Here is a 16559-nt window from a genome sequence, read left to right as displayed (position 1 = left end):
CATCTAGTTATAGTTGATACATGTTCATACAAACTCCTTACATTGTGTTCAAGTTTTCTCCACAGTGATACACTACAATAAATAAAGACCAACACTTTCATTCTCATGTAACATCATTGTTAGAAGGAATGATGCTCTGACAAATTATTATTATTATTATTATTATTATTATTATTATTTTTATTATTTTTTTTTATTATCACACCGGCCGATTCCCACCAAGGCAGGGTGGCCCGAAAAAGAAAAACTTTCACCATCATTCACTCCATCACTGTCTTGCCAGAAGGGTGCTTTACACTACAGTTTTTAAACTGCAACATTAACACCCCTCCTTCAGAGTGCAGGCACTGTACTTCCCATCTCCAGAACTCAAGTCCGGCCTGCCGGTTTCCCTGAATCCCTTCATAAATGTTACTTTGCTCACACTCCAACAGCACGTCAAGTATTAAAAACCATTTGTCTCCATTCACTCCTATCAAACACGCTCACGCATGCCTGCTGGAAGTCCAAGCCCCTCGCACATAAAACCTCCTTTACCCCCTCCCTCCAACCCTTCCTAGGCCGACCCCTACCCCGCCTTCCTTCCACTACAGACTGATACACTCTTGAAGTCATTCTGTTTCGCTCCATTCTCTCTACATGTCCGAACCACCTCAACAACCCTTCCTCAGCCCTCTGGACAACAGTTTTGGTAATCCCGCACCTCCTCCTAACTTCCAAACTACGAATTCTCTGCATTATATTCACACCACACATTGCCCTCAGACATGACATCTCCACTGCCTCCAGCCTTCTCCTCGCTGCAACATTCATCACCCACGCTTCACACCCATATAAGAGCGTTGGTAAAACTATACTCTCATACATTCCCCTCTTTGCCTCCAAGGACAAAGTTCTTTGTCTCCACAGACTCCTAAGTGCACCACTCACTCTTTTTCCCTCATCAATTCTATGATTCACCTCATCTTTCATAGACCCATCCGCTGACACGTCCACTCCCAAATATCTGAATACGTTCACCTCCTCCATACTCTCTCCCTCCAATCTGATATTCAATCTTTCATCACCTAATCTTTTTGTTATCCTCATAACAAAAAGATTAGTAGTAGTACAAATTATTATTAGTACAAATTATTATTACAAGTTATTATTATTATTACAAGTTATTATTATTACAAGTTATTATTATTACAAGTTATTATTATTATTACAAGTTATTATTATTATTACAAGTTAATATTATTATTACAAGTTATTATTATTACAAGTTATTATTATTATTACAAGTTATTATTATTACAAGTTATTATTATTACAAGTTATTATTATTACAAGTTATTATTATTATTACAAGTTATTATTATTATTACAAGTTATTATTATTATTACAAGTTAATATTATTATTACAAGTTATTATTATTATTATTTTTTTTTATTATCACACTGGCCGATTCTCACCAAGGCAGGGTGGCCCGAAATAGAAAAACTTTCACCATCATTCACTCCATCACTGTCTTGCCAGAAGGGTGCTTTACACTACAGTTTTTAAACTGTAACATTAACACCCCTCCTTCAGAGTGCAGGCACTGTACTTCCCATCTCCAGGACTCAAGTCCGGCCTGCCGGTTTCCCTGAACCCCTTCATAAATGTTACTTTGCTCATACTCCAACAGCACGTCAAGTATTAAAAACCATTTGTCTCCATTCACTCCTATCAAGCACGCTCACGCATGCCTGCTGGAAGTCCAAGCCCCTCGCACACAAAACCACCTTTACCCCCTCCCTCCAACCTTTCCTAGGCCGACCCCTTCCCCGCCTTCCTTCCACTACAGACTGATACACTCTTGAAGTTATTCTGTTTCGCTCCATTCTCTCCACATGTCCGAACCACCTCAACAACCCTTCCTCAGCCCTCTGGACAACAGTTTTGGTAATCCCGCACCTCCTCCTAACTTCCAAACTACGAATTCTCTGCATTATATTCACACCACACATTGCTCTCAGACATGACATCTCCACTGCCTCCAGCCTTCTCCTCGCTGCAACATTCATCACCCATGCTTCACACCCATATAAGAGCGTTGGTAAAACTATACTCTCATACATTCCCCTCTTTGCCTCCAAGGACAAAGTTCTTTGTCTCCACAGACTCCTAAGTGCACCACTCACCCTTTTCCCCTCATCAATTCTATGATTCACCTCATCTTTCATAGACCCATCCGCTGACATGTCCACTCCCAAATATCTGAATACATTCACCTCCTCCATACTCTCTCCCTCCAATCTGATATCCAATCTTTCATCACCTAATCTTTTTGTTATCCTCATAACCTTACTCTTTCCTGTATTCACTTTCAATTTTCTTCTTTTGCACACCCTACCAAATTCATCCACCAATCTCTGCAACTTCTCTTCAGAATCTTCCAAGAGCACAGTGTCATCAGCAAAGAGCATTTGTGACAACTCCCACTTTATGTGTGATTATTTATCTTTTAACTCCACGCCTCTTGCCAAGACCCTCGCATTTACTTCTCTTACAACCCCATCTATAAATATATTAAACAACCACGGTGACATCACACATCCTTGTCTAAGGCCTACTTTTACTGGGAAATAATTTCCCTCTTTCCTACATACTCTAACTTGAGCCTCACTATCCTCGTAAAAACTCTTCACTGCTTTCAGTAACCTACCTCCTACACCATACACCTGCAACATCTGCCACATTGCCCCCCTATCCACCCTGTCATACGCCTTTTCCAAATCCATAAATGCCACAAAGACCTCTTTAGCCTTATCTAAATACTGTTCACTTATATGTTTCACTGTAAACACCTGGTCCACACACCCCCTACCTTTCCTAAAGCCTCCTTGTTCATCTGCTATCCTATTCTCTGTCTTACTCTTAATTCTTTCAATAATAACTCTACCATACACTTTGCAGGTATACTCAACAGACTTATCCCCCTATAATTTTTGCACTCTCTTTTATCCCCTTTGCCTTTATACAAAGGAACTATGCATGCTCTCTGCCAATCCCTAGGTACCTTACCCTCTTCCATACATTTATTAAATAATTGCACCAACCACTCCAAAACTATATCCCCACCTGCTTTTAACATTTCTATCTTTATCCCATCAATCCCGGCTGCCTTACCCCCTTTCATTTTACCTACTGCCTCACGAACTTCCCCCACACTCACAACTGGCTCTTCCTCACTCTTACAAGATGTTGTTCCTCCTTGCCCTATACACGAAATCACAGCTTCCCTATCTTCATCAACATTTAACAATTCCTCAAAATATTCCCTCCATCTTCCCAATACCTCTAACTCTCCATTTAATAACTCTCCTCTCCTATTTTTAACTGACAAATCCATTTGTTCTCTAGGCTTTCTTAACTTGTTAATCTCACTCCAAAACTTTTTCTTATTTTCAACAAAATTTGTAGATAACATCTCACCCACTCTCTCATTTGCTCTCTTTTTACATTGCTTCACCACTCTCTTAACCTCTCTCTTTTTCTCCATATACTCTTCCCTCCTTGCATCACTTCTACTTTGTAAAAACTTCTCATATGCTAACTTTTTCTCCCTTACTACTCTCTTCACATCATCATTCCACCAATCGCTCCTCTTCCCTCCCGCACCCACTTTCCTGTAACCACAAACTTCTGCTGAACACTCTAACACTACATTTTTAAACCTACCCCATACCTCTTCGACCCCATTGCCTATGCTCTCATTAGCCCATCTATCCTCCAATAGCTGTTTATATCTTACCCTAACTGCCTCCTCTTTTAGTTTATAAACCTTCACCTCTCTCTTCCCTGATGCTTCTATTCTCCTTGTATCCCATCTACCTTTTACTCTTAATGTAGCTACAACTAGAAAGTGATCTGATATATCTGTGGCCCCTCTATAAACATATACATCCTGAAGTCTACTCAACAGTCTTTTATCTACCAATACATAATCCAACAAACTACTGTCATTTCGCCCTACATCATATCTTGTATACTTATTTATCCTCTTTTTCTTAAAATATGTATTACCTATAACTAAACCCCTTTCTATACAAAGTTCAATCAAAGGGCTCCCATTATCATTTACACCTGGCACCCCAAACTTACCTACCACACCCTCTCTAAAAGTTTCTCCTACTTTAGCATTCATGTCCCCTACCACAATTACTCTCTCACTTGGTTCAAAGGTTCCTATACTTTCACTTAACATCTCCCAAAATCTCTCTCTCTCCTCTGCATTCCTCTCTTCTCCAGGTGCATACACGCTTATTATGACCCACTTCTCGCATCCAACCTTTACTTTAATCCACATAATTCTTGAATTTACACATTCATATTCTCTTTTCTCCTTCCATAACTGATCATTCAACATTACTGCTACCCCTTCCTTTGCTCTAACTCTCTCAGATACTCCAGATTTAATCCCATTTATTTCCCCCCACCGAAACTCCCCTACCCCCTTCAGCTTTGTTTCGCTTAGGGCCAAGACATCCAACTTCTTTTCATTCATAACATCAGCAATCATCTGTTTCTTATCATCCGCACTACATCCACGCACATTTAAGCATCCCAGTTTTATAAAGTTTTTCTTCTTCTCTTTTTTAGTAAATGTCTACAGGAGAAGGGGTTACTTGCCCATTGCTCCCGGCATTTTTATTATTATTATTACAAATTATTATTATTACAAGTTATTATTATAATTATAATAAGAAGTCCTACATCCACAAGAATCGTTAATAACTATAGATAGAGTGAAAACATACAACAGGAATATTTTTCTACAGTTTTGGAAACAAATCTCATGTTTGTGTCAATTTTTATACTGGGTGTAAATATCATGTTTATATGTTACGTAGTGTGTTTATTATATAATTTTGAAAAGAATATTATGGATGGATTAATGGAAATGTCTATATTAACGTAATATACAACATTTAATGTGCCCAAGAGATTATATGGCATCAAGAGTAGAGACCCTTAGTAATTTTAATGTGTACCTGCATGCCGGCAGTGTGTAAGTATATTTAGGTACAGGTACACATAAGTATAATTATCAAAGTACAGTGGACCCCCGCATAGCGACTTTAATCCGTGCAAGAGGGCTGATTGTTATGCGAAATGTTCGGTATGCGAATGAATTTTCCCCATAAGAAATAATGGAAATCAAATTAATCCATGCAAGACACCCAAAAGTATGAAAAAAAATTTTTTACCACATGAAATATACATTTTCCTACACACAAAGAGAAGGATACATGCACAATAGTAGAGTAGTACATGCACAGTATATATTGTGCATGTACTACTCTACTAAATGAAGAATAAATGACACTTACCTTTATTGAAGATGCAGCAATGACTGATGAGACACTGTGTCCTGGGAGTGCCTTTTCCTCCTGAGTACTGTAGGTCCTGTTTGGCATTTTCTTCCAGAACAGGCCTTATCACACTGTGTATGCCACTACGATTCTTAAATCTCTCAAACCAACCTTTGCTGGCTTTAAATTCACCAATATGAGCACTAGTTCCAGGCATTTTTCCCTGTTCACCTGGGTGTTAGTCGACTGGTGTGGGTTGCATCCTGGGAGACAAGATTAAGGACCCCAATGGAAATAAGTTAGACAGTCTTCGATGACACTGACTTTTTTGGGTTATCCTGGGTGGCAAATCCTCTGGGGTTAATTGTTTCTTGGTATTCTCAATAAGCCACACCAACAACGGTGCTACAGCAGCAGCAGCAGCTGACGGTGGTACAGCAGCAACAGACGATGCTACAGCAGCAACAGACGATGCTACAGCAGCAGCAGATGATGCTACAGCAGCAACAGACGATGCTACAGCAGCAGCAGACAATGCTACAGCAGCAGCAGACGATTCTACAGCAGCAGCAGACGATGCTACAGCAGCAGCAGACGATGCTACAGCAGCAGCAGACGATGCTACAGCGGCAGCAGACGATGCTACAGCAGCAGCAGACGATGCTACAGCAGCAGCAGCAGCTGACGGTGGTACAACAGCAGCTGATGGTGGTACAGCAGCAGCTGTACCACCAATAGTAGCGATGGTTGATTGGGGTTTATTATACAACCTGGCCAGCTCGGAGACACGCACTCCACTTTCATACTTATCAATGATCTCTTTCTTCATCTCTATTGGAATTCTCACCCTTATTGCTGTAGGGTTGGCACTAGAAGCTTTCTTGGGGCCCATGGTCACTTATTTTCCAGAAAAAATCACCAAAAACACTGTAATAATACGAAATGTTCCGATTGTATGCTTGGATGTTACCGCGGAGGCTGGCTGGTAAACAATGCCACCGCCGGAACATGTGAGCGTGGCTCAGGCCGCACATTGGATGCGTCTCGGACGAAGGGCGGTGAGCGGGTTTTTGGGCGGTATGCGAGGCAAAATTTTTGCGAAAAAAGCGAGCGGTATGCGGATTGTATGGTATGCGATGCGTGCGGTATGCGGGGGTCCACTGTACAGTGGTCCCTCGTTTATCGTATTTAATCCGTTCCTGGAGGTGCTACTATTATTGAAATCTATGATTTTCGAATCAATTTTCCCCATAAGAAATAATGTAAATACAATTAATCCATTCCTGACACCCAGAAGTATTAAAACAAAAAAATTTTTTACATGAAATATACATGTAGTACATAAACAATACAATGGGACATGATGAATGAAACATTAACAGCATAACACTTACCTTTATTGGCGATTCTTCTTAGTGTATGGAAGACTGGAGGAGGAGAGAGATTGGATTAGTTACTCTTTGGAAGGGGAATCCCCTTCTATCAGCACCTCAGGTACCAAGTGCTTTCCTGGGGTTACTTCTCTTCTCTGTTTCTTAATGCCACTAGGACCAGCTTGAGAGTGACTGGAGTCCTGTCTCGCAAAATAACTGTCCAGAAAGCTCTGTTTCTGGCGTTTCTTTAACACTTCCCTAAAATGAGCCAAGACTTTGTCACTGTACATGTTGCCAACATGGCTTGCAACAGCCTTGTCAGGGTGATGTTTCTCCATAAATCTTTCCATCTTACCCCACATTTCAAAAATCTCTCTAATTTCTGAAGAAGGCACCTTCTTCCATCTCTCTTCCTCCTCCTCTGCAGCAAGATTCTGAGCTGCGATCTGTTGCTGTTCCTGCTGAAGCTCTTGCAGTTCCTCAGTGGTGAGCTCTTCGTTGTGGTATTCCACCAACTCTTCCACATCCTCCAAACTCACATCCAACCCCATGGAACTCCCCAGTGCCACAATAGATTTAACAACAGACATAGGCTCATCAGGGTCAGCCCCAAACCCTTCAAAATCCCTCTTATGGACACAATCTGGCCACAATTTTCTCCAAGCAGAGTTCAAAGTCCTGGTAGTCACTCCCTCCCAAGCCTTACCTATAAGGCTTATGCAATGGAGAATACTGAAGTGTTCTTTCCAAAAATCTCTTAGGGTCAAGTGAGTGTTTGAGGTCACATTAAAGCACCTTTGAAACATTGCTTTGGTGTAGAGTTTTTTAAAGTTTGCAGTGACCTGCTGGTCCATGGGCTGGAGGAGAGGAGTGGTATTCGGGGGCAAGAACTTTACTGTGATGAACCCAAACTCCTCGAAAATTAGGTCATCCAAGTTTGGAGGATGAGCAGGTGCATTGTCCATTACTAGGAGGCACTTGAGATTCAATTTCTTTTCCAGGAGGTAATTCTTCACACTAGGGCCAAACACTTCATTGAACCACTCAACGAAAATTTCCCTCGTGACCCATGCCTTACTCTGAGATTTCCAAAACACACACAATTTACTCTTCATAACATTGTTTTTTCCTGAACACTCTGGGATTTTCAGAATGGTACACTAGTAAAGGATTCACTTTCAAATCCCCACTAGCATTAGTACAGAACATGAGCGTCAGCCTGTCTTTCATAAGCTTGTGTCCTGGCAGTCCCTTTTCCTCCTGAGTAATATAGGTCCTCTTTGGCATTTTCTTCCAAAAGAGGCCTGTTTTGTCACAATTGAACACTTGTTCAGGTTTCAGTCCTTCAGCCTCTATGTACTCTTTGAATTCATGCACATATTTTTCAGCCGCTTTGTGGTCCAAACTAGCAGCCTCACCATGCCTTACCACACTGTGTATGCCACTACGGTTCTTAAATCTCTCAAACCAGCCTTTGCTGGCCTTAAATTCACAAATATCAGTACTCGTTGCAGGCAATTTCTTTACCAGATTGTCGTGCAACTGCCTAGCCTTTTCACAAATAATCGACGTCATAATACTATCTCCTGCTAATTGTTTCTCATTTATCCACACCAATAACAACTTCTCAACCTCTTCGAGTACTGGTGATTTCATTTTTGTCAGCATATTTACCCCCTTTGCAACAACAGCGTCCTTGATTTCCTTTTTCTTGGCTGCGATGGAACATATGGTTGTACGTATAGGGTTTGTTATACATCCTGGCCAGTTTGGCCGCACTTAAGCCACTTTCATATTGTTCAATGAAGTTTTTCTTAAATTCATTCGTATTTCTCACCTTCTTTACCAAAGGCTTGGCACTAGGAGCTTTCTTTGGAGCCATGGTAGCTCATTTAGTACTTGCAAGCACTAAAATGAGTGGAATATTATGAAATATTTCTTAGGAGCAAGTGAGGGGACCGTCGTGAGTCAATCTACGATTAGCGAACCCATGTTTATACGAAAATATCGCTATGATTTCCGAAATCTACGACTCGCGAGCCCTACGATTATCAAGGGACCACTATTGTATATTTTCTAAAGTATGCAAAATGTAACTTTAACCCGTAAACGGTCCAAACGTATATATATTTTTTTACCGCTAGTGCCCCAAACGTATATATACGTTTTTTTTGTCATACATTCAACATTGCCACAATAAGCCTGAGTCGCCTAGACATGAGAGAATGGGTGTACGCATTCACTGTGCACCATGTTAAAATAATTGGGGATGCCTGGGTACCATATGCTCTTTTTTCCTATTAAAAAATATAAAAAAAAAAATTTCTCTAAAAGGTTGGGGCACTACAGGAGAGAACGTATATATATACATTTGAACCGTTTACAGGTTAAAAAGCTTGAAATTTTGGAAAAATTCCAGACATAATAGAGATGTGCTTATGGAGGATGTAAACAAACTGGGTGGAGCGCGCCGTATTAGAAAGACCTCTTGCCGTATAGCAACTTTGGTCGTAATTTGAAATTGCCATATTAGCGGAACGCCGTAAGGTGAAATGCTGTAAAGCGGGGCCCTACTGTATTATTATTATTTGAGATAAAGAAAAATTAAAATGTTTGTATGAAATAACAGGATTTAATAATATGTATTAACCCTTTGAGGGTCGACAGGCCCTCTCCGAAACTCGTTCTCAGGGTCGGCCAAATTTAAAAAAAAAAAAAATTATTTTCTCTTATGAAAAGATAGAGAATCTTTTCCCGATCATAAAGACACCAAAAGTTTGAAATTTGATAGAAAACTTACGGAATTATGCTCTCGCAAAGTTAGCGGTCTCGGCGATGTTTACGCATCGGCGATTTTGCCCACTTTGAGCCCCATTTTCGGCCAATTTCACTGTACTAGTCGACAAAAAACATGAATATTTCGCTAGAACTCCATTTTTTCTATCGAATGGGTGCAAGAAACCACTCATTTATGAAATTCAACTATCCAGTACAGTGGTCAGAATTTAGCAATTTTGCCAATTTCACACAAATTTCAAAAGATGCCAATTTCCGAATAGGGTCCAGAATAAACAAGAAAGACATTCCTGGCACTAAAATGACATTTCCTCTGGTCATTAGTCACATCTCAAGGCCCCTCTTATATTCTTTTGCTTTCCACTTTGAATTTTTATTATTATTATTTTTTATTATCACACCGGCCGATTCCCACCAAGGCAGGGTGGCCCGAAAAAGAAAAACTTTCACCATCATTCACTCCATCACTGTCTTGCCAGAAGGGTGCTTTACACTACAGTTTTTAAACTGCAACATTAACACCCCTCCTTCACAAAAAATAGAAGATTTACTGTTATGCAGACTATTGCATTAGTGTAAGAAATGGTATAAATATTATTGGTGCATTTGTGAAAGAATATTAGACTCACCAGTTGACGTGTATTGCACGCTTGGCACGATTTGTTTACTTTTGAAGTTTGGTAAAAATCGAACATTTCTGCTACTTTGAGCTCAATTTCAAGGCACTTTTCTTTGTAAAACCAGTCAAAATCATTTCAATTTCTGTAATATGTCTTCCATTTTATAAAATGAGACCAAGAAAACTAGAATACAACAATAAATACCATACGAAAATACACTGCAAAGTCGCTGATTTATTCAAAAAAAATGGTAAAAGTTTTTTTTTTCTCATTATGCACTGTGTGCTGCAGGATTTTTTTTAGACTGTGCACACTGACCACATAGACCCATTCTTTCATATGAAGGCCTACCAGCTTTCTCCCACTAGATTTGAGGCCGCTAGAATTTATGAGTACTAGTACGTCAAAAACCCCTACGCGTAAGACGTACTAGTACGACGAAAACCCTCAAAGGGTTAAATAAGCTATGTATAAAATAAGCTATATGTGGAAAATCTTTAAATAAATATTTACAATACGTATTTTTATTTATTCTGAAAAATTTTGGATATTATTATTTACTTGACACCATAATGAAGAAAAAGTTTACTTCCTTACATAAACACACGAATGTTGCATTTGAGATGTGTGTGTTTCAGCAACTGAAGCACATGATGATGATGGGTTGCCCCATACACTGGAGCATTTGGTTTTCTTGGGGAGTGAAGACTACCCATACAAAGGCGTGCTCGACCTGCTGGCCAACCGCTGCCTCGCATCCGGCACTAATGCCTGGACAGGTAAGATAAGATATGTTTGGATAACCCAATAAAGTCAGTGCATAATCAGGTACTGTCTATCTTATTCCCATTGAGTGAATGTATGGTTTGGTACTTTCTTATTTTAAAGTTTACCACAGTTATTTAGTAATGATGCTTGCAATTTTCTTTTTAAATATTTTTTACTACACAACATTCTCTCTACCATAAATATTTTGTATGACATGGAGTACTGCACTTTACTAAAAATCTTTAATGAATTAGATTTTAATTAAAGATTTAGTTATAAGCTTTATAAAAATATTCCAATAAAACTGATTACTAACTCAAATTTTCTCATTACATATTGCAATTGCTTTTTGATAATGTTATACAGTCGAGTTCTGTACTGTATTTGTATCTTTGCATTCACCCATAATGTAAAATAGATATAGGCATACTTCGCAGACCGGGCCGCGGGGGCGTTGACCCCCGGAACTCTCTCCAGGTAAACTCCAGGTAATACATGGGGTTTGTTCCAAAGTTTCAGACCATTATGGGGGCTTTAGTAAATGAGGGTTCTGGAAGCATAATGATGAAAATTAAATGCTTGGGAAAAAATAAATAGTTTTCAATATCCCACAAATAATTTGCTTACCTTCATGGTTATTTCCTGCCGACATACAGTGGACCCTCGGTTATCGACTGTAATCCATTCCAGAAGCTTGGCCTAAAACCGAAATGGCCAAAAACCGAAATAATATTTCACATAAGAATTAATGAAAATACAATTAATCTGTTCCAGAACCCAAGAATATTCTCAAAAAATGACTTTCATAAAGATTAATTATAGTTTTACATACAGAAAACAATGGGAACTAAATAAAATAAATACATGAACAATTAAATCAGTATTACATACTTTTATTGAAGACTCTTCTTGGCTTATAGAAGATAGGGAGGAGGAGAGAGGCTTGAGAGTCACTGTACCCCTGCAACTCACTCCACTTTGCACACATGTCCTTAATCACTGAAGAAGGCACATTCTCCCCTCTCTCTTCCTCCTCTTCTGAAGTAATTTCTTCACCTGTGGTTTGTTGCTGTTACAGATGAACGTTTTGCAGCTCTACCCCTCTACCACCATCACTACCACCCTCTACCACCATCACTACCATCCTCTTCCATCACCATTCTTGTACTTTGCTACAATTTCTTTCTTAAATTCCAAAGGAACTTTACAAGGAACTTTCTTTGGGGCTATGTTTATTTATTTCACAGTTGCATTTAATAAATAACCACTCAAAAAATGGATTATAGCAAAATTTGGATGAATGAGTAGAAGTTTCCTCACTCACCCAGAGACACAGCCAGACTGATGTGTGAGCAGCTGGTGGCGGTGGGTTGACGCGTCCCACATGGCCGATAAGCGAAATAATGGCCGATTACCAGAAACCAAAAAACCGGCCGATAACCGGAAGCCGAAAAACCGGCAAATAACCGGAAGCCGAAAAACCGGGCGATAACCGGAAGCCGAAAAACTGGCCGATAACCGGAAGCCGAAAAACCGGCCGATAACCGGAAGCCGAAAAACTGGCCGATAACTGGAAGCCGAAAAGCCGGCTGATAACTGGAAGCCGAAAAACCGGCCGATGACCGGAAGCCAAAAAACTGGCCGATAACCAAGTTGGCTGATAAGTGGAACGGCCAATAACCGAGGGTCCACTGTATAGAGAAGTACACAGTATTCTGTACATACTGTATAATATATGTGGTGTTGTACTACAATAAAAATTAATTGAAGGGTTTACTCGCCAGTTAGTTGCCTTGGTCCTGCTTATGATTTTATAGCATTGATAATGATGGAATGAATAGCAGTGTTCATGGATGGCTGGGATTGTGGCAGGCTCATATATGTTTTAAGTAGATAAGAAAGCTGGAGGAGGATTGCAGATGTTCATATTGTCAAGAAGCTTGGAGAAACCTCTTTCTTATAATGACAGAGAATCTTCACCTGTAGCTCATTTAAAGTGTTTATGTATATTGTACTTACAATTTTACTTCTTAAGTCTATCAAATTAGCCTCAGTTATCAGTAAAAGTTTCTAATGCTACAAGTTCATCACCTTATTTCTTAATATCTTCATATGAAGTACATTTGATTTCTTGTATCTCACTTTAATTAAGTGTTTCTCAACCAGGATTCTGAGAGAAAGTGATAAATAGGCTCTTGTGTGTGTGAGCAAGCTTTTTTTTTTATTTAACAAGTATCAAGAGCAGTTGAAGATGAAATCCGTGTGTGCTTATCTAAAGTTCAACCCCAAATTAAGTATTTGTGTACCAAAAAACAAAAAAAATTTACATTAGTGAAGCAAATTTCATTATCTAAATAGGCCATAAAAATAACATTTCCTTAACCCATATATTAGTTTTTATGACATTTTGCCTTAATTTATCTTATGCCTTTTCAGCACTGTCAGTAAACGATTAAGTTATTGTAGTAGTTATTATCTGTTTTTGTTCTGTTTGCGTTATGTGTGACATTGGTTATTATATATTTTTTTTTTTTGTTTACTGATATGATCAATTTTTTTGTGTGAATGGAAACCTCCATATGAGGTCTCTTGAACAAGTAGCTTGATTTTATTTTATTTTATTTATTTATTTATTTATTTATTTTCCATTGTCAATATACTTGAGAAAAACTTAACTGGTTTTAGCAAAAAATAACTTATCAGGTAGAAATATTATATTTTCCTTATGAACTTAAGTTTATAAAAGATAAAGAAATATAGTAGACCCTTATATTACACGGTAGTTACGTTCCTGAAAATGCTGTGTTATTCATATCCGTGTTAGATAAACTGAAGACTTATGGGAAAAATGGGGTTATGTTCCTGGGAGCCCCAAAAAAAGCTAAACTTTTTTTTAGACCTCCAGATCTTACAAAAATAAAAGTGAATATGTAATTGTTGTTCATTGTCATGATGTATTATGTTGTTTTTACTGCTTAAGACTACAAATATTTGATCCAATAGAAATAATAGCATGTATTTCTTAACTTAAATTGTGGGTGCTGGTGTTTGTGGATGATTGTGAAGAGAGTGGAGAGTTATGTTGTGGTCCTACTGGGCTGAGGTGGATGGTAGAGGTTCTGGTACTGAAGTTGATGGTTGTACTGGAGTGTCCATAAATTCTGTTATGGATTTCTGGGCTATTTTACCCTGCAGTACATTATACAGCTGATGGTAAGGCATCAGTCAAGTTAGTCAAGTCAGTCAGTAAATCAGTCAAATTAGTCATGTAAGTCTGTCAGTCAAACAAGTCAGTCAAATAAGTCAGTCAAGTAAGCCAGTTAGTTATTCATCACGCAAACTCGTATATTTACCTCATTTTTTTAATAATACAAACTGACTCTTCATTAAGATCATAGGCTCTTACTATATCATCACACGTGAGGCACTCTTAAGTTTGTCTAATATCTCGATTTTCTTTGTAATTTCAAGACTTAAACGCTTAACCACTGGGGCTCTGGTGGCCTGGTGGTTAACGCTCTCGCTTCACACGGCGAGGGCCTGGGTTCGATTCCCAGCCAGAGTAGAAACATTGGATGTGTTTCTTTCTACCTGTTGTCTATGTTCCCCATCAGTAAAATGGGTACCTGGGTGTTAGTCGACTGGTGTGGGTCGCATCCTGGGACACTGACCTAAGGAGGCCTGGTCACAGACCGGGCCGCGGGGGCGTTGACCCCCGGAACTCACTCCAGATAAACTCCAGCAACACTTGTATGCCTACTGGGTGCCACGATTGCTTGGCAGATAAAAGATATGGCAATTAAAAGATCAAAACACAGTCCACAAACAGAGCTAGCTCCTACACGCGTATGAACCGAAGGCTGGGACAAGGGTGCCAGGAGATGGTCTCCCCCGTTGACTCATTGGTCTAACCCACAGCCAGGTGACGGCCTGAGTTGAGAAAATATCCCACGGGCAACTCTCCAAATTTTTTCCCCTCCTGCAAACTGAATCATCTTGAGTTAATTTTATGAAGTGTTTTATAATATTATGCTGCAATTTTTCAATATTGTAATAACTAAAACGTGCCACACAAATCTGTGTAATATAAGGGTCTACTGTAATAATGGTATATAATAATTTTTTATGTCGGGGTTCCCTTAAACATGAAAATTATTTCAAGGGTTCCGCAAGGGTAAAAAGGTTGAGAAAAGCTGGTCTAAGGCATAGTGTACTATATTTCTTTTAGTTTTATGTTTGATCCCTTCACTTAAGTGACATATTGTCCAGTAATGCGTAAGGCCTTCATGATGGTTTCATAGCTGCTTTAGTAGTTACTATTGTAACTATAATTTTCCATTAGAAATTTTATTAGCTTTTTTATTCTGCTGCATACCTTAAATGATTCACAACTAACCTGTCATTTTCATTCTTGCTGGACCATTATCAAATCATGACTGATAATGGTCCAGAAAGAACTAAAGCATTATATAATACGTATAATAATGATAAAGGTTTATCTCCAATTTGTGGGTTAGTTATGAATTGTTCTAGCCATGGTATTGTGGCTTTTATTCTTTATCTTACGTGATATGTATTTTTTGTGAGGTGTACCAGTAAGCCAGTGGAAGACCTCAGTCTCATGATAAATAGTTCCACTGAGGGGACCATCATATAATTTAAGACCAGATCGGGAATAATTTTCCCATTTCTTCTGACAAACAAAACAAATTTCTATATAATGTTCAATTTTAAGATTTAAAGTACTATTTTTTCTCTTTTTTGGGATCACCTTGGCAGTCCTTACTATCAGTAGATATTCAATACTTAGCTGTGATTAAATGTTAAATAGCATTTACTGTAATTGGAGATGAGATTTTGAGACTACACCACATGTGACGAGAGGAAATTACCATTTGTTTTAAAACCAAAGCAGTGGCTGGGTACAAATCCTCCCTAAATTTACCTAGTCACATTGCCCCTAGGCAATGTGATTAGGTGAGTAGGCCTCCCACCTAACTAGTTACATGGAAGGCATCGCTCTCTTCTGGGGCATGCAGCTAACAGAGACAAATTAATCAACAGCGTGCAGTATGAAATGTAAGAGAAAATGTAAGTGATTACCTTCCTTTCCCCTTGAGTTCAATGGGGTATTGAGAAAGGAGAACAGTGAACAGTGGTGTATTCCTATAATAACCAGCCAAAGAAGATCAAATTGTTGAATTCTCAATGTTGAATTAATTTAATGTCTTAGGTTTTGCAATCTACAAGTCAAAATACTTTATTTTTAATTAACAAAATAGTTTGGAAATGCAGATAGATTTTATTCATTTTTCTTCCAATATTTTTTATGTAGATTTCTCTATACTGTACATGCTGTATATTTTATTTGTTTTTGACACCTTGTATTCCAATGGGAACTCCACTTCGAAGGGGTAGCCACAGTAAAAGTGTGCAAGTAACTCTGTCTTAACCATTACATTACAGACCAGGAATCTAGCCTATATTTTACTTCTCCAGTTTTCTTTTCTTGCTGGTAATAGGTTGGAAATCTCGTATTGAAACTACATTATATATCAGTCATTTTAAATTTATAGATGCCAAAGTGCATTGTTATATAATTTTATTAGTGGCACATTTTATGTTGCAAATTACATTTTCATGATAAAGTATTGAGTT

The 16559-nt window shown here is 38.7% G+C and overlaps 1 protein-coding gene across 9 annotated transcripts in view; it reads left to right on the top strand.

Annotated features, from left to right (window-relative positions):
- LOC128693596 (uncharacterized protein C05D11.1-like) overlaps nt 1-16559 on the top strand; it is a gene marked incomplete at its 3' end in the record, with an annotated part of 686932 nt that overhangs the window by 549933 nt on the left and 120440 nt on the right. For all 9 annotated transcript variants that reach the window (XM_070087698.1, XM_070087675.1, XM_070087712.1 and 6 more), the window contains 1 exon segment: nt 10772-10912. In XM_070087698.1, the coding sequence (XP_069943799.1) occupies nt 10772-10912 (141 nt within the window).

This window comes from Cherax quadricarinatus, chromosome 2, assembly GCF_038502225.1.
Source record: "Cherax quadricarinatus isolate ZL_2023a chromosome 2, ASM3850222v1, whole genome shotgun sequence".
Classification (NCBI taxonomy): domain Eukaryota; kingdom Metazoa; phylum Arthropoda; class Malacostraca; order Decapoda; family Parastacidae; genus Cherax; species Cherax quadricarinatus.
The sequence above is the reverse complement of the archived record's forward strand: the minus strand, read 5'-3'. Positions and strand labels throughout refer to the sequence as shown.